The following is a 25397-nucleotide window of genomic DNA, read 5'->3' on the forward strand; positions in this document are numbered from 1 at the left end:
GCACTACAATTCATATGCTAGCTTTTATTCTCTCCACCACTTCTAACCAGATTGCAATTTTGGTTTCACTGACACCTAAAATTCTTGCTGTAGAAATTTCTAGATAAATCACATCGAGATAGGTAAGAACCCATACCTTCCGGCACATTTTTTCCGGTTGAAACCATCGTGATGCTATCAGATTTTTTGCCGCTGTGAGACCAGATACAACTATATATATACTTTTTCCCCCCAGTCCATTTCTCCTCTTGTTTCATACAGATACCCGCTTCACCCAGAGGGTATAAGATAGATAGTGATCTGTTTTTTTGACTCTACAACTTTTTTTTGGCCGTCTACACAGATTGCCAATGATCAATTGACAGAAGCCTTTCAAAAGCACAATATAAAAAAAAAAAAAAAAAAAAAGATAATGACCATGTGGTTTAGGGGGAAAAAAGAGAGTTTTGTTCGCATTGGAGCATTGGAGTCTGAAAATAAGACATAATTACCGTGCAGGATGACAGTCAAAACAAATAATTGACACATAAAGTGTCAAGTGTAATTGGCCATGAGACAGAGCCTCTACAATCAACGATACAATAATTCAATGAATAAATAAATAATGGAATTGAATAGTCTATTTCATTATTCTGCTACTATACCTCCTCCAGTTAATGATTATTTCTTGTTTTTCTACCCAAGGAGGGGGAGTAGTTTTACTTCTTATTTCACCTTAAAGGATCAATAGGCTGCCACCAATTTTTGGCAACATGTCTTATTATATCTTGACAGTAATTGATAGTACTAAAAAAAACTAGATGTTTGACACAGACATGAAATAAATCCATAGTTTCAGTAAGAGGCAGGATCTAAAACAACAACATCCAAGTGAAGTGATTGGAACAAGCGAGCTGTCTATCAAACCCTCTAGTGACACGCTCGCTTGTTATGTCCATAACAGTTGCATGCGTACACAAATACCTGCTGCTAACACATAACTTCCTGCTAGCTACTTAGCGGAGCGTGGCTTTGGAGGCATCCTGATGTGTTCTGATTGGGAAGGGTATTGTTTAATTCGGTTTAAGGATTTGAAGTTATGCCTATTGCTCCTTTAAATACAATAATTTTGTATTTGTATGAAGTCTCTTGTCTTTTCATTTTAAATGTGTTATTTTATGCAGAGACAACACGGCTATGCTAGGCACTTCCTGAACAGACTAAGCTACAATACATCAGCTACATTTGATTTAACCATCCAACTAATGGAATGATGTTCACAAACTCCCAAATCCAACAAGATATATATCTAAATGCTGGCAATAATATATATGAGCCCCATTATATATCATGTGAATCAGGGATTGGACTAGCACAATCACAATAACAACATCATTATTTGTAAATTAATAGGTGGAATTTTACAGTTTCCTTTTGTAGTACTTTTCAGTACATCTATATAGTGCTTTCATCCAAAGCGCTTTATAACTTATGCCTCACATTCACCCATTCACTCACACATGGCGGAGGCAACCATGCAAGGTGCCAACTACGGCTGTAACTAACGATTATTTTGTTATTGATTCATCTGTTGATTATTTGATCGATTCGTCGATTAATCTAAACTATTAATTTACCAGAAAAATGTATTCTATTTGCTATTGAATATTTCTAAATGTTTTACTAGAATCCTCAGGTCCCATGAGTAGTTGCCTCTGTGACACCACCTACTGAATACCCAGACTAGGAGAAGAGCCATGATGTTTATTTATGACGTTTATAAATGCTGTGTAGTGTGGATGCCTACTGTACATGAGTAGGGTGAGTAACCTACATGCCATTACTGCTTTTACAATTTACAATTTAGTCATTTAGCCGACGCCTTTATCCAAAGCGACTTACAGATTGTGAACAAGTCAAATCTATTGACTCATTATACATTTCAATGTATCTATTGACTCATTATAGCTCATTATAGCTACTTTATTATCTTGAAATTATATAACAGCCGCCCTGTTACTATGACAGTATCCATGCCTGTAGTTAAATGCTGAAAAATAGGGAACACAATTAACTTTTTAGCTTTAGATTAAAAAAACTACCAGCCAGAGAGATTGTTTACCGGCCAACAATTATAAATAGCTTTTTAGTACAGTATATGTCCATGATTTATTACATGTATTGTGTGTTATCTCTCCACTCCACGCTATGATAGTGCTTGTACCAGCACATGAGATATGATTACAATATTTATTTTATATAGGATATACACATATGTAGGGATGGGAATCGAGAATCGGAATCGATTGGGAACCGGTTCCTAATTGTCCGATTCCCGGAATTGCATGCCTCCGTGACTACCGATTCCTCTTATCCAGGGGTGGTCCATTTGCATGTTCTTGGTATCTTATATCTTTGACTGTGAATAACACCATGCTAAAATTGACCAGACCTGAAAAATCTAAGCAAATGAATAAAGGGAAGATGATTAAACAGAAGGTTTTGTAGATACAGTACTGAATTCTGCCAACTTTTTTATAATGTAAATTTCTCCACCATTTTTCATCGTATTGCAACACCGTTTTTTGCAAGACGTTCACAGAAAGGTAGATAAACTAACTGCGTTCCGTTTTATGGCAATAACATTCAGGTTTGTGGGAGATAATCCCAAAAAATAAGAGAAATAAAAAAGTTAATCCAGAATTCAGATGATTGACAGGGGCTGGTGTGAGCTGGGTAGGGTCGTTTTTCGAAATTCGAAAGCCCTGAGTCTCTTCCTTCAAAAGACTACACTCACTTTTGGCTGTGCCACTTCCTCCTGTCAATATGCGCCGGTTTCCGACTCAATGCCCTGAGATTTCTATAATCTTATATTTCACTAATAACAGTTAAAATAATTGGTAAACAAACGTAATGCTGAAAATATACACTTTTACTGTATACTCGCAATTTAAGAATGGGTACAAGTCACAGGCTCTTAGCCCATTCGGTAAGTCCGATCACGCCGCCATTTTTCTTTTGCCAAAGTATAAACAAAGTCTCAAGCGAACGCCGGTGGTCTCGCGAGAGGTTAATCGTTGGACCGTGACGTCAGAGGAGACACTCCAAGCTGCACTTGAATGCACAGACTGGAGGGTATTCCGTGATAACACAGCCAATATTAACGAATACACTGAAACGGTGCTTGACTTTGTCTGTACTCTGGTAGAAGAAACAATCCCCTCTACCACAATTAGAATCTACCCAAATCAAAAGCCCTGGGTAGATAAATCTGTCCGTGAGGCTCTGAAAGTGCGCACATCAGCCTACAACACCGGGCTGGTGACAGGCAACATGGAAGAACACAAGACGGCAAGATACAACGTCAGGAGAGCAGTAATAGAGGAAAAACGGCGTTACAGGGATAAAGTTGAACTTCAGTTTGAACAGGCTGACTCTAGAGGCATGTGGCAGGGCCTCAGAACAATGACAGATTACAAAGGCACCTCCCTCAAACTGAACAGTGACATCTCCTTAGCAAATGATCTCAATTCCTTCTATGCAAGGTTTGAGGCTGTGAATAACAACACCAGCCTACAACCCACGGCAATGGAGAGGGGGGGGGGGGGGTCTGCTGATGGAGACTCAGTGTTCAGGGTAACAGAGCATGAGGTGAGACGGATCTTTAAAAAAGTGAATATCAGGAAGGCAGCAGGACCGGACGGCATCCCCGGCCGCGTCCTAAAAGTCTGTGCCGACCAACTGGCCCCGGTATTCACTGACATCTTCAACCTGTCCTTGGAACAGGCTGTCATCCCCACCTGTCTGAAGAAGTCCACCATCATCCCTGTACCCAAAAAATCTACGCCCGCTTGCCTCAACGACTACCGCCCTGTAGCCCTCACCTCCATAGCCATGAAGTGCTTTGAGAAGCTAGTGAAGGGCTACATCTGTTCCTCCCTCCCCATCAACCTGGACCCCCTGCAATTTGCATATCGCCCCAACAGGTCCACGGAGGACGCCATAGCCCATGTGCTGCACACAGCAGCATCACACCTGGACAAGAGGCAGGGGAACTATGTGAGAATGCTGTTCATCGACTACAGCTCAGCATTCAATACCATAGTCCCCTCCAAACTCATAGCCAAGCTCAGGGACCTGGGCTTGAACTATGACCTCTGCCAGTGGGTCTTGGACTTCCTGACGGGCAGACCCCAGGTGGTAAGAGCAGGCAACTGCACCTCCTCATCCATCACGCTCAACATAGGGGCCCCCCAGGGCTGTGTTCTGAGCCCCCTCCTCTACTCCCTGTACACACATGACTGCGTGGCACAGCGGAACAACAACACAATCATCAAATTTGCTGATGACACAGTAGTGGTGGGCCTGATCTCTGCCAACGACGAGAGGGCCTACCTGGAAGAGGTAGAGAATCTGTCACAGTGGTGTCAGGAGAACTGCCTCTCCCTGAACGTCAGCAAAACAAAAGAGATGATTGTGGACTTCAGGAGGTCGGGGGTCAAGGACTACAGCCCCCTCAGCATCGACGGGGCACCGGTTGAGAGAGTGAAAAGTTTCAAGTACCTCGGAGCCCACATATCCGAGGACTTGACATGGACCACACACATTGACAGTGTTGTGAAGAAGGCACGACAACGCCTCTACTTCCTCAGGCGCCTAAGGACGTTCCAAGTCAGTCAGAAGATCCTTAGGAACTTCTACTCATGTACAATAGAGAGCATCCTGACTGGCAACATCACCTCCTGGTTTGGGAATAGCACTGCACAAGACCGTAGCAGACTACAAAGAGTGACACGTTCAGCCGAACGCACAATTAAAGGGGGGCTTCCCACCCTCCAGAACATTTACAACAAGCGGTGCAGGGGGAAGGCTAAGAGAATTATTAAGGACTCGAGCCACCCGAACAACTGCCTCTTTGAACTACTGCGGTCAGGCAAGCGATACCGGAGTCTTAAGGCGAGCACAGAAAGACTCAGAAGAAGCTTCTATCCCCAGGCCATCAGGCTGCTAAACAAACAATAAACACTATGCAACAACCATCAAATGCACACAGCACACACACCCACACGCACACACTCACTTAAACAAACAACACACTGCAGCACCCACTCTCCACACTTTAGATCACACAAACACACTTTATATTTATTGATAAAGGATTTGCACTACAACTCGTACACCTACTGTAAATTGTACCTAAATTGCACCTCATCCCATTTCTGCCTTGCACTATATAGTATTGTATATTAGTACACTGCATAGTATTGTATATTATATGGTAACTCAGTTACGTCTATTCTGCATCGAACATTGTACATATGTCTATACTGAACACTGTGACCTCATTTTTTTTACTTCTAATTTACATGCTATACTATGTTATTTTATTTCATACTTATCTTGTCTTGCACAGTCTCTGGAGCGTAACAGTAAGAAGCATTTTGTATAAAAGTATTCTGTACTTCTGTATGACAACTATTAAAGAAACTTGAAACTTGAAACTATCTCGGGCTTAAGAGGTTAACTCTGTGAGGCCCAAATTAATCGTTCTCTCTCTCGCTCTCTCTCTATCAGCACTCGTGTCACATCAACCTGTTGCAAAATATCATAGAGCACACTCCCACACGTATTCCGATCCGATATTCATGGGGGTATATATCGTCATTTGAAACAAGTTGTCTCCCTTTCTATCTCTATCTCTCTCTCTCTGTCTGCCAGTGCAGACTGTGGGTGACTGTCACTCAAAGTGCATTGTGAGTATGGGCAGAGCCCAGCCAAAAACAGCTTGGAATCTGGAAGTGCAGAAAATGCTGCTCTAGAGCAGGGGTTCCCAAACTTTTCAGGCCGGGGCCCAGAAAATAAGGCGTCAGAGAGCCGCGGCCCAATGCACATCGTCTGTTTTTTTTTTTTTTCTTTTTGCCAGGCGACCGATTTTTTAAGCCAAATATCACTTCAATCCTATTAAGTTAGTTCAAGGTAGTTATTCATTTATATGTGCTATTTATGAGAGGGCTAACTTGTTGCAAAATAATAATGATAATAATAATAGCCTCATTAAAATACTATTGTTGCTTCGGTTGTTTTCAGCGTTTTATGTGCATAATCTGTTATTTAGTTTGAAATGTTCGTTGAAATAAGTAGATTTTTCGTTTTAGTTTATTTATTAAGTTAATATAAAACCATATAGTCACATTTTAGAATACAATAGAATAGAATTTTAGAATACAACTAGAAACACTGTCCTGGCCTGCTTCTAAGTTCAGTGGCCTGACAAAAAAAAAAAAAAAAAAAAATTATTTTTTTTAAATCATCTCGCGGCCCACCCGTGGCTGCTCGCGGCCCACCTTTGGGTCGCGACCCCGACTTTGGGAACCACTGCTCTAGAGTACTTGATTAGAAATACAAAACAATACAAAAAATTTAAAAAAAACTTACAGATGTGTTCCATAGACTCACAGGAATTGTGTAAAATTGCCCAAATAGTGAAAGAAATAGTAAGATAGTTCCCCTTTAAAGGGGTTTTTGTAGATACAGTACTGAATTTTGCCATCCGGACACATGATATTTGAAATATGAATATAGAATATAGAATATCAGGCCTATAAATTACCTTATTATGGCCAACTCACACATCTATGGATGTAATATTTTGGCTAATGAAGTGAAATATTTATTATCATCAACTATCCAGTTAGTTTTTATAGTCATTTAACGTACAGATAGAGAGGGATAGAGGGAGAGAGGGAGGGAGAGACTGGCTCAGCCCCCCCCCCCCCTCCCTTTCCTCACTATTGGAACTCCAGGGTTAGCTTAGCTTAGTTAGCATTAGCGTTAGCAGCTAATGTTAGTTAATGTTTTTAGGGTGACGTGGGCCGTTGTCGACGAATCGTTGTAGCCCTAGTGCCAACCTGCTCATCGAGAGCAGTTAGGGGTTAAGTGTCTTGCTCAAGGACACTTTGACACACTGCCGGGAGGAGCCAGGAATTGAACCAGGAACCTTCTGATTAAGGGATGACCGATCTTCCGCCTGTGCTGCTGTCAACCTCTTGTACTTAATAATTCATTACATTTACATTTATATAGCGCTTTTCTCAAAGCGCTCCCCACAATGTAGGGTGGAAATTGCCTCCTTCACCACCACTGGTAGCACCCAACCTTGGGCTACGCAGCCTCAATGGCTGCCATACACTGGCACCAGGCACACATCACACTACACAATGGCTGAACGGCTCAGGAGACAGGGATTGATATCAGCCAATTAAGGGGTGGGGATGATTAGGTGGCCTTGATGTCAGAGACCTGATTGGGAATTTGGCCAGGAACGTATTAGTACAAGTACTCGCCATATACTTATCACATACTCTTCCCATCCAGATCCGATGGACCAAGACTGCGGGCAGCGTGTCGGACCGATTCCAGGACTCCAGTGTCTTCAATGAGACGCTGCACATCGCAAAGATCCAGAGGACCCAGGGAGGTCGCTACTACTGCAAGGCTGAGAACGGCCTGGGTTCTCCAGCCATCAAGTCCATCAGGGTGGACGTCTACTGTAAGTATCGAGCTTGACTCTCACATAACCTCATGTTTGTGTTCCAATACCGAGGACTCACGAGGAATTGGCCTGTCTCAAACCCTGCCCTCTTTTCTGTTCGTCCGAGGGAAGAAACAGTTGTGACTGGAGGATAACGAAAAGAGGGCAGGGTTTGAGGTGGGTCTTTCTTGTGACTAGACGTAGTGAAGTCAGTAGTACTATGCTGGCCATTTTAGAGTTCATTAGGAATTAAAAGTCCGGACCAACAGGAATGGAAACCTAATAACTGAGTGTGAGCACGCTCCTCTCTCCTTCCCAAAGATAAAACACAGAGGTATTGCATCCAAATAGACCCAGATGCACCTGTGAGAATGCTAATTAACCTCTTTGTGGAGGACCCCTAGTGGTTGGTCAAATTAATTGACCTGACATTATTGTCTTTTGCAGGTTCTAGCGTGCACATTTTTTTTGCTAGCGTGAAGGTATTGTGGCTACAACACCACAGACAAGGGTCAGCATTTGAACACAAATAGGTTTATTGATATTAACTGGAAGAGTTGGGTGGAGCTAAAAAACAAAGGGTCTTCTCCGGTCAGAGGGATTTTTCATACAAAGGTTTTGGTCTTATAGCCTGGAGAGGGGGCTGTGCTCCACTGGTGTCACTCTTGGTTTTAGAGTGCCGTTGTCTGCCTCCTTTTAAGTGTGGGGTCCTCTCTCCTTTCTCCTCTGGCTGTCAGGCGAGAAATACAGCTCTCTGGCATTGATTAGGGAATTGGTCCCAGGTGTGTCCACATCCATGTGCCAATTGGCTACAGAGAGTGAACAGGGAAGTAGCAGTGGTTAATTACTTCTCCTAGCTGGAAGGGGAGTGTCTGCTCTCACTCTATGCACTCTGTTGTGTGTTGTGAGCCCAGGGGTTGCCACAATATGATATGAAACTTGACGACCTAAGGAGTCCATAGGTATTAGGTACCAAGCATGTCATGCTAGCTCATCGGGAAGGGGGCTAAATAATGCTCCACAAAAACTGGCATGGCCATTAAAAAGATCCCTTCACCTCTCACCTTAAGATATCTGAATGAACATGGGTTATATGGGTGCCCACAAGTCTCCCCTTTACAGACATACTGTACCCATTCTGTGCTATTCCCATGTAGTTTTGGACAAAATAAACAAAACACCTATTCAAAAGAATTATGCATTAGGGGAATACAGTAATCGCAAGATTGAAATGCACATCTTGATGTCATGCCATGTCAGTGCCTCACAGCACCTACTATCAGGGGTCTCAAACTCAATTTACCTGGGGGCCGCTGGAGGTAGAGTCTGGGTGAGGCTGGGCTGCATCAAATATTATATATGATTTTATTATTATTTTTTTTTGCAAAATCAACTCTGCCTCTCTTTGTTAACTACAACAAGCAATGCTGTTTGTTATTTAAGATGAGGTCGGACTCGGCACTGACAGATTTGTGTTCATTGTGCTGCTTTTATAAAGCCTCAAATGACGACTTACAATATTTCATGAAAGCAAAGTGTTTTGTTTGTCTAAGATTTAAAAAGGTTTAAACTTTACACCACTGACAAAGTTGAACAAAGTGCTGTACAAGTCCCACAACATAAAATTGTTTTAAATCTTTTTGTAATATTTATTTTTTTACTTTGATGTCAAGTAGGGGGCCGCAAAATATCATCCAGCGGGCCGCAATTGGCCCGCGGGCCGCGAGTTTGAGACCCCTGTACTATATAGAACAGACAAGCCACTAGAGGGCAACAGAGCGCAGCAGGTACTGTAGCAGAGATCATTGGGCCTCATTCACCAATACTCTCTTAACTATCTCTCATATTTTTTCTTCGTAACTGTCTGTTAATGAACTCATTGAACGCCAAAAACTAGTATACTCGTTTCTGTCGCCCATGCGTTAACTGCCAAATTGTTTTATTCTTTTAATTTGTTTTTATTATTATTATTATTATTATTATTATTATTATTATTATTATTATTATTATTATTATTATTATTATTATTATTATTATTATTATTATTATTATTATACTAAACAGTCAGCCGGACCTTGTTGTGTGATCCTGGTAACTCTGAGTGAATTATAATTGAAATGATGATCGAATTCCGATAGGTGGCAGTCTCTCCCTACCTTTTGAGTACATGGGGGCAGTACATTGTCCTCCGCTAGGAGTGTATCACCGCGCCGTAGCTCTCGGAAGCGAGTACGCCCAGAGCCCGACTATTTTTTCAATGGTGAGCAAACTATTGGAGATTATTATGAAGAGGACAAAACGATCACACTTATGGATGATAAGTAGGGATGCACGATATTGATTTTTTGACACCGATACCGATAACTTTATGCTCCTCAAACCGATACCGATACCGATAACCGATATTTATTGTATTATAATTTTTTTTTAACTGTATATATATATATATATATTTTTTTTTATCACATTTTTTTTTTTTTTTTTTTGAGTATTTATAAGCTCCGACGTCATCGGTACTGCTATCGGTACTCGAGAAATTATGGAGTTCTTTTTTGAGGAATTTAAACGTCGCAAACTAATCTTGTTGGCCGTTGTCTATATCTCTCCTGCCTCTGTGTGTCTCTGCCTGCGCGGGGAGCGGGCTGCCTGCTCTCTCCTCTCTTCCCCTCCCACACACACACACACACTCACTCACACACACACACACACACACACACACACACACACACCGAGTACAGACAGCTCTGCTCTCATAATGGCGGACAGAACGAAATGTTCAAAAGTCTGGGTCTATTTTACTAAAGTCGATGCTGACAACGCTCGTTGCCACAAGTGCAACAAGACATTTGCCAGTAATGTATAAGCGCTGGTACTTGTCAATGTGGCTGGCGGGGAGATAACGTTAGCTCAGAGTGGAGTAATGGCTGACAATCCGGAGGTAAATAAACGAACGAGAGCTTCTGATTGGTGGTAAGAAGAAGAGGTGGGTGCAAGCCGTGGGACGTAATTGGCAGATCGACTGTCTGTCTCCGAATGTAACGTGACTACGTCACAGCCAAGAAAGGGAGCGCTGGATTTGTGAAAAGCTCCCTGTTCCTAAACCACACGCTATCAGTTTTACCACAGTACTGGCAAAACGGGAGGAGGCTATAATAAAAACAAGCGCCCTTCATCCAAATCCACCCACACCGGATTTATTTTAACCAAAAAATGTATTATATGTTATCGGAGCTATCAATAACGTTATCGAGTTTATCGGGATGACGTCATAATTGCTGATATCGGCCCGATAATTATCGGCCCGATAATTATCGTGCATCCCTAATGATAAGGTGCATTTTCACCAGACTACATTGGACTCAGCACTTCTGGTAAATCATAAAAATACTATAGTCAAACCGGCCGAGCATGTAACACTATCTGTTCACCGCTCTGCGGTAGTCGCCGACACCAGAGTTGAGAGCACTCCAGACTAGGGCCAACTAACATTCGGCAATGGCGATCGCCTAGAGCAAACTATTGCATATTATTAAGAAAAGGACAAACGGTGACGATCCATCCATAACATAAGGTGCATTTTCACCAGACTATGTTGGATTCTAGTATTTTCAAACAGGCTGAGGATGTAACGTTATCTGTTGGGCGCTGCCAGAGCCAACTAACGTTATTTATTTAAATTGTTCCTGTTCTGACTCAGACACTTTGGAACAAGAGTGGACAGGGTTTTGGTGTACCTGCTGACAAAGGTAATGTCTATTTTACCGAACCCCATCGTAAAACATGCCTTTGTGATGATCCCAGCGTCAGAAAACGAGTCCGCGAGGGACACCTGAGCGCCTGGGTACTGGACTTTCTGAGTGAAAGACCCCAGGCGGTCAGGGTGGGGGGTCAGACCTCCAACACCATCACCCTGAGCATCGGGTCCCCCCAGGGCTGTGTTCTGAGCCCCCTGCTGTACTCACTCTACACACACGATTGTGTGGCCAAGTTCAGCTCCAACTCCATAGTGAAGTTTGCAGACGACACAGTGGTGGTGGGGCTGATCTCGGACAACGACGAGAAGGCCTACCGGGAGGAGGTTGAGGTACTGGAACGTTGGTGCCAGGACAACAGCCTGCTCCTGAACATTGGTAAAACCAAGGAGCTGATCGTGGATTATAGGAGAGGACAGCAGGAGACACACACACCACTGAGGATAAACGGGGCTACCGTGGACAGGGTGAGCAGCTTTAAGTACCTGGGGGTCCACATCTCAGAGGATCTGACATGGACAACACACATAGTCGTAAAAAAGGCAAAGCAGCGCCTCTACCACCTGAGACAGTTACGGAAGTTCAGAGTATCTGGGAAGATACTCCAGTCCTTCTACTCCGGAGCTGTAGAGAGCATCTTGACTGGGAACATCACTGCCTGGAATGGAAACAGCACGGCACAGGACAAGAAGGCCCTACAGAGAGTGGTGCGCTCAGCCGAGCGTACCACAGGTATTGCACTACCTCCCCTGCAGGTTCTATACAACAAGAGGTGCAAATCCAGAGCCTGCAGAATAATGAAAGACCCGCACCACCCCAACAACAGCCTGTTCCAGCTGCTGAGGTCAGGCAGACGCCTGCGAACCCCAGCTACTAGGACAGAGAGACTTCGGCTCAGCTTCTTCCCCCAGGCCATCAGAGCCTTGAACACTGAACACTGAACTCTCCACACACAAACACACATGAGCACACACACGACACGCACGCTGTACATACTCGCACACTAGCAGCCACTTTAACATGAGCAAGCACACACTCATGCTGCACACGCCCACACTTATGGCCACTAAGGAAAGGTCACTTTAAAAATAGTATAGTAACAGTAACAGTGTATATGCACTACCAAAGGACCTAGCATGTCCTCCATGCTCTGTAAATAACGTATGTACAAATACCGATATGCCATATGTTACCTGTTTATTGCACAATGTTGTTTTATTGGATTCTATTATATGTTGTTACTACTGTATTGCACATCATTGCGGGCAAGACCACCCGCATTTCATTGTATACTTGTATGCCGTGACAAATAAAACTCTTGACTTGACTGACTTGATGATGAATCCCACTCATTCTTAAAGGAACACTCCAACATTTTGGGAAATTAGCTTATTTGCCATCTACCCTGGAGTTAGACAAGAAGATACATACCTTTTTCTTCTCTGTGCATGCAGTAGGAGTAGGAAGACGTGCACCGTTAGCCTAGCTTAGCGTCAGTCACTGGAAGTAGGTTCCTCCATTAGCCTAGTTCCCAATGTCTTCCTACTCCTACTGCATGCACATAGAAGAAAAATGTATGCATCTTCTTGTCTAACTCCAGGGTTCCCAAAATGTTGCAGTGTTAAGATACATACCTGTTTCTTCTCTGTGCATGCAGTAGGAGTAGGAAGATGCGCACCGTTATCCTAGCTTAGCGTCTGTCACTGGAAGTAGGTTCCTCCATTAGCCTAGTTCCCAACATCGTTCTACTCCTACTGCATGCACAGAGAAGAAAAGGGTATGTATATTTTTTTCTAACTCCAGGGTAGATGGCAAATAAGCTAATTTCCCCAAATGTTGGAGTATTCCTTTAAACTGAAATGCGCGTTCTTGTTCATTTGATTTGCATACAGACACGCCCCGCCAGCTCCTTATAAGGCGAGGTTTGGCATTGCATCTGCACCATGCTGATCTATTCAACAGGTATCGCGGAAGCGATTTGTGACTGATCTCAAAATGAGATTAGATTCAAATGTATTGCTATTATACACAGCACAAGTACAATACACCATCCAATCAGAGTGGATAAATAAAATGAGTGTATACGTGCAAAATAGCTCCAGCAAAGTAGGCTTCTATTATTCTAATGGGTTGTTATAGTAGTAAGTCATACTGTAGAACATGACATATTAGCATGACATCTCATTAGTAATGTCAATACTGAACGACTGTGCGCACTGTGCGCACTGTGTGTGTGTGTGTGTGTGTGTGTGTGTGTGTGTGTGTGTGTGTGTGTGTGTGTGCGCGTGCGTGCGCACGCAGTCGTTCAGTATTGACATTACTAAATGAGATATGTCATGCTAATATGTCATGTTCTACAGTAGGACATACTACTATACTAGTTAGTAAAACACGTTTTTAAAGTCATATTTGGGGGCAATTGACCAATGGTAGGCTTTTAAAATGTTACTTATCTGGGTAAGAGTTTCTTATCTGGGTAAGAGTGCTCTCGACCACTCTTAAAAGTTGGTCTTGCCTAAGAGAAAAGCAAAAATAAGAAAACATTGCTGAATCCCAGGTAAGAACAAAATAAGAAAAAAGTTAAGAACAAAATAAGTGGAACTCTGTTCTTATATCGCTTCGTTAATGAGGCCCATTGTCTCAGAAATGGCAGTTACAGCATACATAAAAAGAGTTTAGAGTGTGCTGCTGAGCTCTTTTTCCTCTGGGCAGATTTCAAGTCTTTAATGAGACAGAACATGAATCAAGTGTGGGATAAGGGGTGCATTTGGCCTGTGTAAATGATCAGACTGCTGGAATTAATGCCACAACATGCGTCTGTAGTTACAGTGGGCATATGACTTAACTCAATTAATGTCACTTTGATTATCTCATTCTGAGTATTTATACATGAATGTTTGACTAGACATGCTTGCGATTTCAAGTTTGCTTGCAATTGAAAGCCAGCAGCCTTATATAAACGATTTTGACTAAATGTCCATTGCATTATTTTATTACCATGACTTTGTCTGCTTCATACACATACATTTGTGTTGAGCATATGGTACAAATATTTTGATATTTTGAATTACTATATAAAACCTGAGTAGTTTTACATATCAACTTCAAATTTGGTACACATTTGGACAAGAAGTGTGTGAACCAGAATATGTATGACCTGTTTTGCTAATAGGATTCTGAGACATTCACTGTAAACACAAGATTTGCAACACTGTTTTAAATATTATTATTTAATATATTATTATAATCATTTAAAGTTATTATTACATGTAATTGTACAGGGGTCTTCTTTAATTTAAGCCATGGTTCTGGGATGTTTACATATGGAGTTATAGAGCATTAAATAGAACAATACCAACAGGTGGAAATAGGCCAACAGGAATGGAAACCTACCCCCTGCCCTGAGAGAAAATACAGAGATAGTGTGTCCACATACACGCTAATTAAGTTTAAAAGCTTTCCTTTATTATTATCACGACACGTTCTTAGACTGTGTACGAATTTGTGACAGTCGGGATGGATTTGTTCGCATTCGTCAAAGAAAAGGGCTATTCAGTGTTATTGTTTTTACTGATTCATCATTGATTGTCCCATTCCACCTCTTGAGTCGATGAGCAGTGGAGCGAGACAGGCGTTGGTGCTCTTCGATCACACGTTCAGCCTGATAGGCCCCCCAGGGTGCCCCCTGATGCAGACAGCCGTTGAGGGAAGGGATACTGTACTGTACACCAGGGTTTCTTAAACCACGAGGTCCGGACCAAAAATGGGTCGCAGGCCTGTCTCTGGTCGGGCCTCCCACATAATAAGCATCTTAATGTGATTGCGGTCCTAGGGTGAGACTAATTTACTCAGCTTGGGTCCCAAGTTAGAAAGGTACCCCTACTGAACAATCCACTTAGCCATTTAATGATAGTATTGTCTGGGGAACCTAATTTACCCTGAATCAATTTCATCGAGATGCACTTAGAATTAAGTGATAATACATGAGGCGAAGCCCAGCAGGGCAGCGGTGCCAAATCAGACTGACCGCGGTATACGATAGTATTATACAACAGTTTAATCAACATTTAATACAAATGTATTAATAACCAACTAGATGCAAACGTTGCAATTACTGTACAGGCGGTGATGCTTTAGGAATCAGGAATTATTAGGTTACATCTTAATGAGATTTTCGTACAATGTAATCTCAGCCAATCACATCCATGGTTTCTCAACTACAGTACCTGTGGTGTGACTATGCAGTAATAATACAATAGACGGAGTGCTCTATGGTTATTGTCATTATCAAGTACAAGTACAGGGTACAACTAAATTAAGTTAGCATTTAACCTCTTAAGCCTGATCAGTACCGGGCCGAGATTTATTTCACGTCCGTATTAAGTGATGTTGTGTTTCTTTTTCAAATGTAGCCAAGAGGAAAGACCATAACCCTATTAAAACAGCAGTCAAAGTGTATATTTTCAGCACTATGTTTGTTTACCAATGATTTTAAGTGTTATTAGCCAAATATAAGCTTATAGAAATCGCTGTGCATTGCACAAGAAAAAGGACGATTTAGATGCAAATAAAGGAAGCCATCATGAAATTGTTGTAGTCCTAAGAAAGAGGAGACCCAGGGCTTTCAATGGACGTCTACATTTCATTACACTACCTCATTACAGAAGTCCAACCATTTTTCTCTTAGAAATATTGACATGATTTTCGTGTTTATATCTCACTGGTCGAACAAATCTCAACGTTATTGCCATAAAATACAATGTATATTGTTTCTTTACCTTCTTTAACGGTGAATATCTAGAAAAGAAATGTGTCACAATCCAGTAAAAAATTATGGAGCTATGGACATTATACAAAAGTAACTGTACTTAGAGTAGATTTCATTCACAGTCTTTGCTGCCCTGTAACGGGCCCCTGGGCCCTCATTTATCAACAATGCGTAGAAAGTGTTCTATTTCCATTCCTACGCGCGGAATTTAGAATGTGTGTATGCACAGAAAAATCGGGATTTATCAAACGTGTGTACACGGGTCCTACGCACACTCCGTATTGATAAATACCATTTGTTCTTACCGTCAATGCTCGTGCATGATTATCCATATATGGTAATGAAACACCCCCATGGGATGTGCAATAATGGACTAACCCGAGCGAACTCGGAGAAACTTCACGAGCGAGATTGTTCACGGAGGTCTAAGCAACTAATTTAACGCGATGTCGAACCAATAAGACACAACGCGTGTTATGGGAGAAATACGCGACAGGCTGGCGGACTTGTACACGGTGATGTCAGATATCAATGACTCCCTAAAGACCATTGCTGCAATTCTGCCTGGACAGCTCAAAATACTAATAAAGACCGTTGACCACTGTTTGGCGTTGGTGTCAATGTCATTATAACCATGCTGGAATATGAATGCCTTTATTCGTTTTGTTCGATTGGCTACCGGTTATAATATGATTTGTAGAGGCATACAATCTATTTTGTTGTCGGTATTAGGTATAGCCTATATAAATTATATATGCATAGCCTACATTATGCAACAGTAATTTGCACATAACACAGCATGGCACAGACATGTCACACGGAGCCCCGCGAAGCCTGCATACAGTAAACTAACTTGATCGTTAATATAACTGTTGTCTTTACCTTTACCTTGTAAATCTTACGCTTATGAAAACATTTAATAATATTTATAGGCTATAGGCCCTCGTTTGGCCATAATAGCCTATTCTCAAATGGCTAAATCTCCTCGCTGACGGACCCATGTATAGCCTATATCATATTCATATATGTCTCCAGGGAATCGTGGGGCTCGGGGGAGAAAGGGAACCCCTGCTATAGCCTATCCTTTATAATGTTATAGGCTATTTTATTTACAGTAGTCTATTTATGATTTGTTTCCATAGCTGGTCGCAGTTATGCTGTGGCTGAGATGGGTCGGGATTAATGAAGCTGATAGGAGACTGCTTCTCGGCTATACGAATTAAAGCCACGATTGAAAATAATGTACTTCCTTCTTGACAATAGCATATACTATAACAATAATACGAGAGCATACAAGAACAATGAATCTCACTGCCATGTATAGCCTGCCTATGTGATCAATAAAAACGCGAACTTGAATCCCATCATCATATTTATATGTTGTGTCTGTCCACTGTTAGATTCTGATGGTTCGGCCAGTATCACGTCTTCGTCTGTTTGGCTTGTGTTATCATCTCTCCATCCACTGACCCTGCGTTGTGTTTATTTCGTCTTCTCATACTGGCTGGTACAATCTTTGTCATTCCCCTTTAATGCACTCCGTAACCATATACCGTAAAGTATTTGACACTAGGCCGCATAGTCCTTTTCTTGAAAAACGTGGTTTATTACATAAACAAAAGCCTCAGATCAGATGTTATCAGATTGTGTTGTCCCTGCGAAAGTCTCTGATGGAACACTAAAGTTCATTATTCTAATGATCTCATGTTACCCCGCTCGGTGATCGTTGCGGCCTGGCTGTTATTCCAAAGCCTTCTCTGTGGTCCTGCCACGTCAGTCCTTTCCCCGCAAGGGGAGGGGGAGGGGGAATCGCTTCCAAGTCTCTGATCAAGCTTCTTCTCTTCTGTGTGGTTCGTATCTCAGTCTGCCCTTACCCGGAAGGAAACTTACGACAGGCCCGGCCTCTCTTCAGTCGCTATGTGACGCGCTGTCATGGTAACAACCTTTAACACACATAAAACGCTGTTTCTAATGATGTCAAACCTCTCCCCATCGCTCCGACCCACCCCTCTTGCTGCTTATCAGTTTGTGTATGTGCCGATGGCGACCTCGGCATGCCCTGAGCTAGGGCTGGGCGATATAACGATAACGATAAATATCGCGATATATTTTAATAATCGATATCGAATATCGAAAAAAATAATTATCGAAAAATCTAAAAAACAAAACGCCAAAAGATCGAAAATAAACTAGCAGAGCCAGAACTGTTCAACTCCCCTGGAGCCACAGCCAGCAGAGAAGCCGGTTTACTTTCGCTTTTAAACCAGCTGCAGCCTGAGAACTGGAGTGTGAGGGGATGTAACACTAAAGATGGCGGCAACGACAAAGAATTGCTGCAAAATAAACATACATATGTTGTTTAAAAATAAAAAATAAATAATTATACTTATAACAATTTCGATAATTATCGATATCGAGAAATATGATAACATTATCATATCGTTATCGCGATATGATTTTTTGCCATATCGCCCAGCCCTACCCTGAGCTCTATCTCAGTCTGCTGCTGCAACACCCTCTGCCTGCCAGCGCTATTAAGATCTATAGATCTGTCTCAGTAGACGCTCTTAAAGCTCATCTCTATATATCAGTTATAAACCAAATGTACATTGAAAAACACCGATTTCTTTCACCACTATGTTTGTTACTTTGTTATTTTTTTCCCCTATGTAAAGCGACATTGGGTCTCTTGAAAGGTGATATATAAAATGAAGCTATTATTATTATTATTATTATTATTATTATTATTATTATTATTATTATTATTATTATTATTATTATTATTATTATTATTATTATTATTATTATTATTATTATTATTATTATTATTATTATTATTATTATCATCATGTCTGTGCGGGAGCTCACAAATAGACTGTATTTTAGTCTCAGTGAAGTTTCAACGGAGGTCATCTATTCTAATATATATATATATAATATATATATTCTAATCTAACAAATTGAAGTAGAAAGCATTTCGTTGTGACCAATCTTATTTGGAAACATGACACAAAATAATAGTATTTTGCTTTTTATTTTAAACAATATTTAATCGCGTTTGGAGGTGGGTGTTCTGTGTCTGCCCCCCCGTGCCAAACAAGCAGGCCAACCTCTTGTTCGAGCGTGAGCCCGTTATAATTACACTAATGTCGCTATTTTACAATTAACTATAATGAATTACGGTTCATACAGAACACGCCAGTTTTGGAAGTAATGCACGAAAGCTTATTTCCGCGTCTGCAGTCTCCATATTCTACCGCTGGGCGCCAGGTATGCACGGTCGGAGCTGTGCGTATATATATACGCACAAAGTCAAGCACACGTTCAAATTGATAAGTCCCACACTTTGCTTAGAAATGATCGTACGCACGGGTTACGCACATATCTGTGCGTACGCAACATTGATAAATGAGGGCCCTGGACTTTATGTGTTTTTGTTTTGTTCTTGATTTATTGTGATGTTTCTTCTTGACTTGTTTAAAAAAGACGTGTCCGGCCCATGGGGACATTAACGTGTGTTGTCAGGCCTTACAAATAAATTTGATTTGATTTGATTTGGTGGTACTAAATCCAGATTTAACTCTGTCATTGGAAAGAGGAGATTTGGGCCGATTCATAGATGTATGACTTGGCCCTAATAATATAATATTCTATATTCATATTTTAAATGGCATGTGTCCGGATGGCAAAATTCAGTACTGTATCTACACAAACCTCAAAATCATCTGCATTTGTTCACTTGCTTAGATTTTTTGCACACTTGATCTCAAGAAGGTGCTGAATGAGCTCAGTGGCAATTTTTCCACTTTTGGTCAATGTTAGCATGGTGTTATTCACCATCAAAGATGAAGAAAAATTATATTCTCCTTTGGTTAATTACAATTTACTCAAGCATAGTAACGGATACAATATTTCTGACACTGGGAATACATTCCCGAGGTCCATAGATGTCCCTAGATACCAAGAGCATGCAAATTGACCTTGTAGACGTGGAGCAATCTTCCATTTACTTTTAGGCACATTTTCTGAAAATATGGCTAGGGCTTAAGAGGTTAACCAGATAATGAACACATCAGAGTGATGATTTAGGAAAGAGGAATTGCTACAGTAGGTTACGAGTGCATTATCATGACATTTTGGCACTTGTTAGAATGTATCTCAGCCAGTTGCAATGCCTGCCAGTCAGAACTAACTGTGGTATAATTATGGCTTTAGAGCCTTTGGATGAGCTCTTAGCTGCTTCACAAAGCATTTCCTTACTTCTCTTATACTTTCCTTCCTTGCGATCAAATGTCTCCTACTGCTAAGTACAATAAAGGAGATTATGGAGGGAGGAGAGGGAGGAGAGGAGGGTCAAATTTGGACAGCTTATGCACTCCAGCGTCAAAGATCATGTACATTTATTGACTTCATGCCAATAAATGTGAGCTGGAGTAATCTTTTTCAATCCATTTGGATTGGAAAACACTTGTGTGTCCCCTTACTATAAGGGGATGGGCAGGTTAAATGGTGGACAGCAAGTAGAAATGGTTACAGAGAAACTGAGGAGTTAAAGGCAGAAAGGTTCCTAATGGAATGCACCCCTAGACAAACATGCAAGCCAAGGCCTCCCCAGACCTATCATGTTCTGGCACACTTTCACACTTGTTACATCATCAGCTGGAAGCAATCCCCCCACCACTCTCCATCCCATTCATGTTCCCCTGTTAGTTTAGTATGTGTATGTATTATGTTTCTCTTGCCTTGGTCTAGTCTTCTTGTATTATGTTTTCTGTTTAGTATTTGTCTTGTGGTATTCTTGTTTTGCCCCAGTGTCCCCAGTGTCATCATTCTACAGCATGGTCCGTCTCCACGCTGTGCCTCTCCTCTACTCAAAAGCACTAAGAGCTACGAGGGATAAGTAAGGGGGAGAGATGTACTCAGTGATGGTCAGATCCCTCTGTATAGGATTAATTGATGAGTGGCATTTTAAGGTCTGGGTTGACATCTGGTTGGTATCCTACCTAGAACACCTACCACTCATGTTCAATTGCATCTTCATATCATTGAGTGATCCCAATTCTCTCAAAAGCCACGTGTTTGCTTTGATGTTTTTGAAGTGCAAATGCATCAGAAAAACATTGAGATAATACAATTTAAAATAATTTACTCATCTCTAAAGGTCAGGCGTACAGAGCAAGTCTAAATTGTTCACAGAGTACACCGACCTCAGCCCAATCACCACATGATACAACAATGCAGTGTTGGGGAAGCTACTCTGAAATATTTACAAGCTACCAATTACTTCACACTGGAAGGAGTTGAACTACAACAAAGCTACCCTCAAAAGAAATATAGTTATGCGGGGTGGGTAACTGTACATTGGAGGGGGTTGGGTTAGGACATTTACTGTACATTGGAGGGGGTTGGGTTAGGACATTTACAGGGGCCAGTTTCGAATTGCAGTCTCCCGTAGGTGCTCTTTGAGAGTGGTTTTGAAAGTGGTGATTCACATTCCTTTACAGCTGTGGGTAGGGCGTTCCACATTGATGTGGCATAATTGCTAAACGTGTTTAGTCCCTTGTTTGAGCCGAATCTGGGTTTAACATGATTTGTGGAGCTCCCTCTGGTGTTGTGGTTGTGGTATTCACTGACCTTTGGGAAGTATTTTGACATGTACATGCGTATCTTAGTGGAGTGGTGTATCTTGTAGACCAGGCCCATTGCAAGTTGCTGTACTCTGCCGTCTACTCTAAGCCATCCTAGGTTCTCAAAGTGGGCAGGGGTAAGGTGGGTTCTAGGAGTAAGGTCAAGCAGTAGTCTGACCAGTTTGTAATTTAGATTTTAGTGCCTTTGCGGTGCGTTGGTACCATGCGGTGCAAGCATAGTCGTACCCTTGAATGAGTGCTCCTCCCAGAGTCTTCAGGGTATTCTTGTTTACCAGAGAGGAGATCCGGTACAAGAATCTTGTTCGTTGGTTGACTTTTTTGATTACATTGGATGCCATTTTGTCACAGGAAAGATTTGCCTCTAGGATGGAACCTAGGTATGTAATTTCATCTTTCCTTGTGACAATATTGTCACGCACTGTAACTGAGAAGCCGTCGGTCTTGCTGAGTTTGTTATTTTAACTGAAGAGAATGGACTCTGTTTTGCCCAGGTGTATTGATAGTTTGTTATCAGCGAGCCAGGTGCAGATTCTGCCTAGTTCAGAGCTGAGGGCTTTTTCAACCTGCAACTTGTTCTTGTCAGAGACCAGCAGGGCTGATTCGTCCGCGAACAGGAACAAGTTGCAGTCACAAGCTGACGACATGTCATTTGCATAAATTAGCAACAGTAGCGGTCCTAGTATGCTTCCTTGTGGAACACCACAGCTCACAGATAGGGTACCGTTTATCTCCACCATCTGTTCTCTAGGATTGCATCCAGCAATTATAGACTATCAAAACCAATTGCTTTTAGCTTGTCAATCAGAATGGAGTGATTGACAGTGTTGAAGGCCTTTTGTAGGTCCAGCATGACCATGCCGCAGTATTTGCCCGCGTTTTAATAGCTGTCTAGTATACCAGTCTGATGTGAAGCAACACCAAATTACTATCTGGGTTCTTCCCCCCCAAAAAAAAGGAATGTTAACTTTCTGTTTTATGTGACTTGTACAATCTTAGAAGTTAAAACAAGTCAACAAAACAATCAGAGGTGAAGATATCTGTGTGCAGTGTTTAGGAAGCTACTCTGAAATCACAGCTTTATATACCGATTACTTCACACTATAATACGTTGAACTACAGTACAGTAAAGCTACCCTCAAGAGAAATATATTTTGGTTAACTAAAGTTACTTCGAAAGTTAGTTCAAACTACTTAAAAAATATCGAATCAACATAATGAAATGTTTTATTAAATTATAATATATGTATAATATACCACTCAATCAAGTGTATTTCACCATGCACACTTCTTTTTACCTACCAGTCCAATGTGAAGCAACACCAAATAACCCTATCTGGGTTCTTCACAGAAAAAAGGACAAGGCATGTTCAACTTTCTGTCGTATGTGCCTTGCACAATCTTAGCAGTTAAAATGTCAATATAAATGTTGAATTTATACCTTTCTAAAATATTTACCAACTAACAGACCTGTCAGCTAAGTTGTCAGGGCAGACTATCTTAGTCATAAGACATAAGAAGCCTCTCACAATTCTAGTGCCTTCCTTATAGACACAACATAGTTTGTAGTTCTAGTTTTGATTTTGATTTGATGTCTTACATACAGGGGTATGCCCAGCCCATATGGGCTTACAAGACACATACACAATAGTATACTTGACAAATTACTTGACAAATTATGACATACAGTATAGACCAAGATGGCCACAAAAAAAAGAAAATACAATACAATGTAATATAACACAAGATGTAAGCAATGTATGTAAACAAAGAAACACAAGGAATTCATATACAATTATATAGGATATAGTGTGTTTTGTCTCAAGTGCCATGCTTTCTCCAAAAATCCTGCAAAACTGAAGATGTCCTCCACAAAAAAACAACTCAACATACAACTCTCAGACTGCCAAAACAAATCCAGATTTACAATTTCAATTGTCTCAAATAAAGCCCTCCTCAAATCGGTGTACAAAGGGCAATAAAAAACAAAATTATATTCATCTTACACCACTCCCAGATCACATAGAACACACAACCGCTCCTCCTCAGGTTTACCTTGGAATCTACCCACTTCCACAGCCAATGGCAGGGTGCCAGACCTCAACTGGGCACACAGAGACCTCTGTCTTCTCTTTAAGTTTAACATTACATAAGGTTCAGTAAAATACACATTTTTAATTACAACTTATTTTCTAAGTTTAGGTTTTTTCCATATCTCCACCTTCCACTTATCCTGATGGATTGTTGATCATTTTGTTTTAATTATGTGAACCTTACACTGCAGATTGTTCATAAAAATCATACTTAAGTCAGCAGAAGAAAAAATCATGGACATCTCTCTTGACCAGGGATGACCGTGTGCTCTGTCCCAGTTAAATAGAATCACTATGCAAACTTGAATGTAGTTGAACTACTGTACCTGTAAGCTACTGCTAAATTTTGGTTAACTACCAGCGTAATTACCTGTAGTGAAACTACTCCCCAACACTGCAAATATGTTATGGAGGGGCCACAGTATGCCCATCATTTCAGCAACATGACCCTTCCTGCAAAACCTCTAGACAACTGCCTCTCATGCTGTATGCCATATTGCGCTGCATGATACAAAAGAGATGGATACAGTGGGTGGCTAGGTGGCACAGTGGACAATGCGCTCGCCACCAACGCAGGGGATGCTGGGTTCGAGCCCAGCTCTCGGCGTTGCTACCAGCTTGGCTGGTCGTTCATACTAATACAATTGGATGTATTAGGGGGTGGGAAGCTGGTGGGTCGGGATCTGACGTTGTGGACAGCGACTCCTACAGGTCGGTTGGTTGCCTGCGCAGTAGAATCAGGAAGCGACGAGGGCGGCGTGACCCTCCCACGCAGACCTTCGCCGCTGAGAGATCGTGCTGTGCAGGTGAAAAGATGCGACGGCTGCCTCCCCGAGTACCGGAGGGGACACGTGACGCAAGGCTTCATCCACATTGCAGCCGGCTTGTGGGAGGCATGGCCTACAACGTTCGAGACAGGGGAGGGTAGAATTGGACAATGCGAATTGGGGACGGGAGAAAAATAGAAAAATGGGGAGAAAAAGTAGATCCAAAAAAAAAAGAGATGGATACAATATCTCAAGCATGTCACCGAGCCTTAGAGGCAAGCTTTATTATCCTGAGACTTAATAAGCAGTAACATTGAAGCCCTTGCATCTGGCCTTGTACTACGTGTGCTTCATTAGTTTGTGTTGTGTTGCACAAGCAGCAGAACACAGAGTTCCTCCTGAGAACGTTCTAGCTGTCCCCGGGGGTGAATTTAATTGATGGGCCTCTTTGCCGTCCCGCTTATTTTCGGTGTTTTGCAGCCTTGATTTTTAATTAGGTTGAAATGCTGTTTGGAAGCCTGGCCTCACAACAACACCTTGAGAATGTGTGGAACGTCTTTTCAGATGTGTGTCTTTCTTCTTCTTCTTCCTTCTTCTCTTCTTCTTTCTTCTTTTCTTCTTCTTCTTCTTCTTTCTTCTTCTTCTTCTTCTTCTTCTTCTTTCTTCTTCTTTCTTCTTCTTCTTCTTCTTCTTCTTTCTTCTTCTCCTTTCTTCTTCTTCTTCTTCTTCTTCTTCTTCTTTCTTCTCTTCTTCTTCTTCTTCTTCTTCTTCTTCCTTTCTTAGCAATCTGTTTACATTCTGCAGTCAGAGCGGCCAGCCGTTTTACCCAAAGCGAGAGAGGCTCTGACAAGGGGAGACAGGA

The 25397-nt window shown here is 41.6% G+C and overlaps 1 protein-coding gene across 1 annotated transcript in view; it reads left to right on the forward strand.

Moving 5' to 3' along the window:
* LOC311228905 (MAM domain-containing glycosylphosphatidylinositol anchor protein 2) overlaps positions 1–25397 on the forward strand; it is a gene marked incomplete at its 5' end in the record, with an annotated part of 580884 nt that overhangs the window by 250352 nt on the left and 305135 nt on the right. Inside the window, one exon of the mRNA XM_084314863.1 lies at positions 7354–7528. Within this exon, the coding sequence (XP_084170989.1) occupies positions 7354–7528 (175 nt within the window). The remainder of the gene's footprint in view (positions 1–7353; positions 7529–25397) is intronic.

The sequence above is a fragment of the Notolepis coatsorum genome (genome assembly GCF_963971535.1).
Source record: "Notolepis coatsorum genome assembly, chromosome: 5".
Classification (NCBI taxonomy): domain Eukaryota; kingdom Metazoa; phylum Chordata; class Actinopteri; order Aulopiformes; family Paralepididae; genus Notolepis; species Notolepis coatsorum.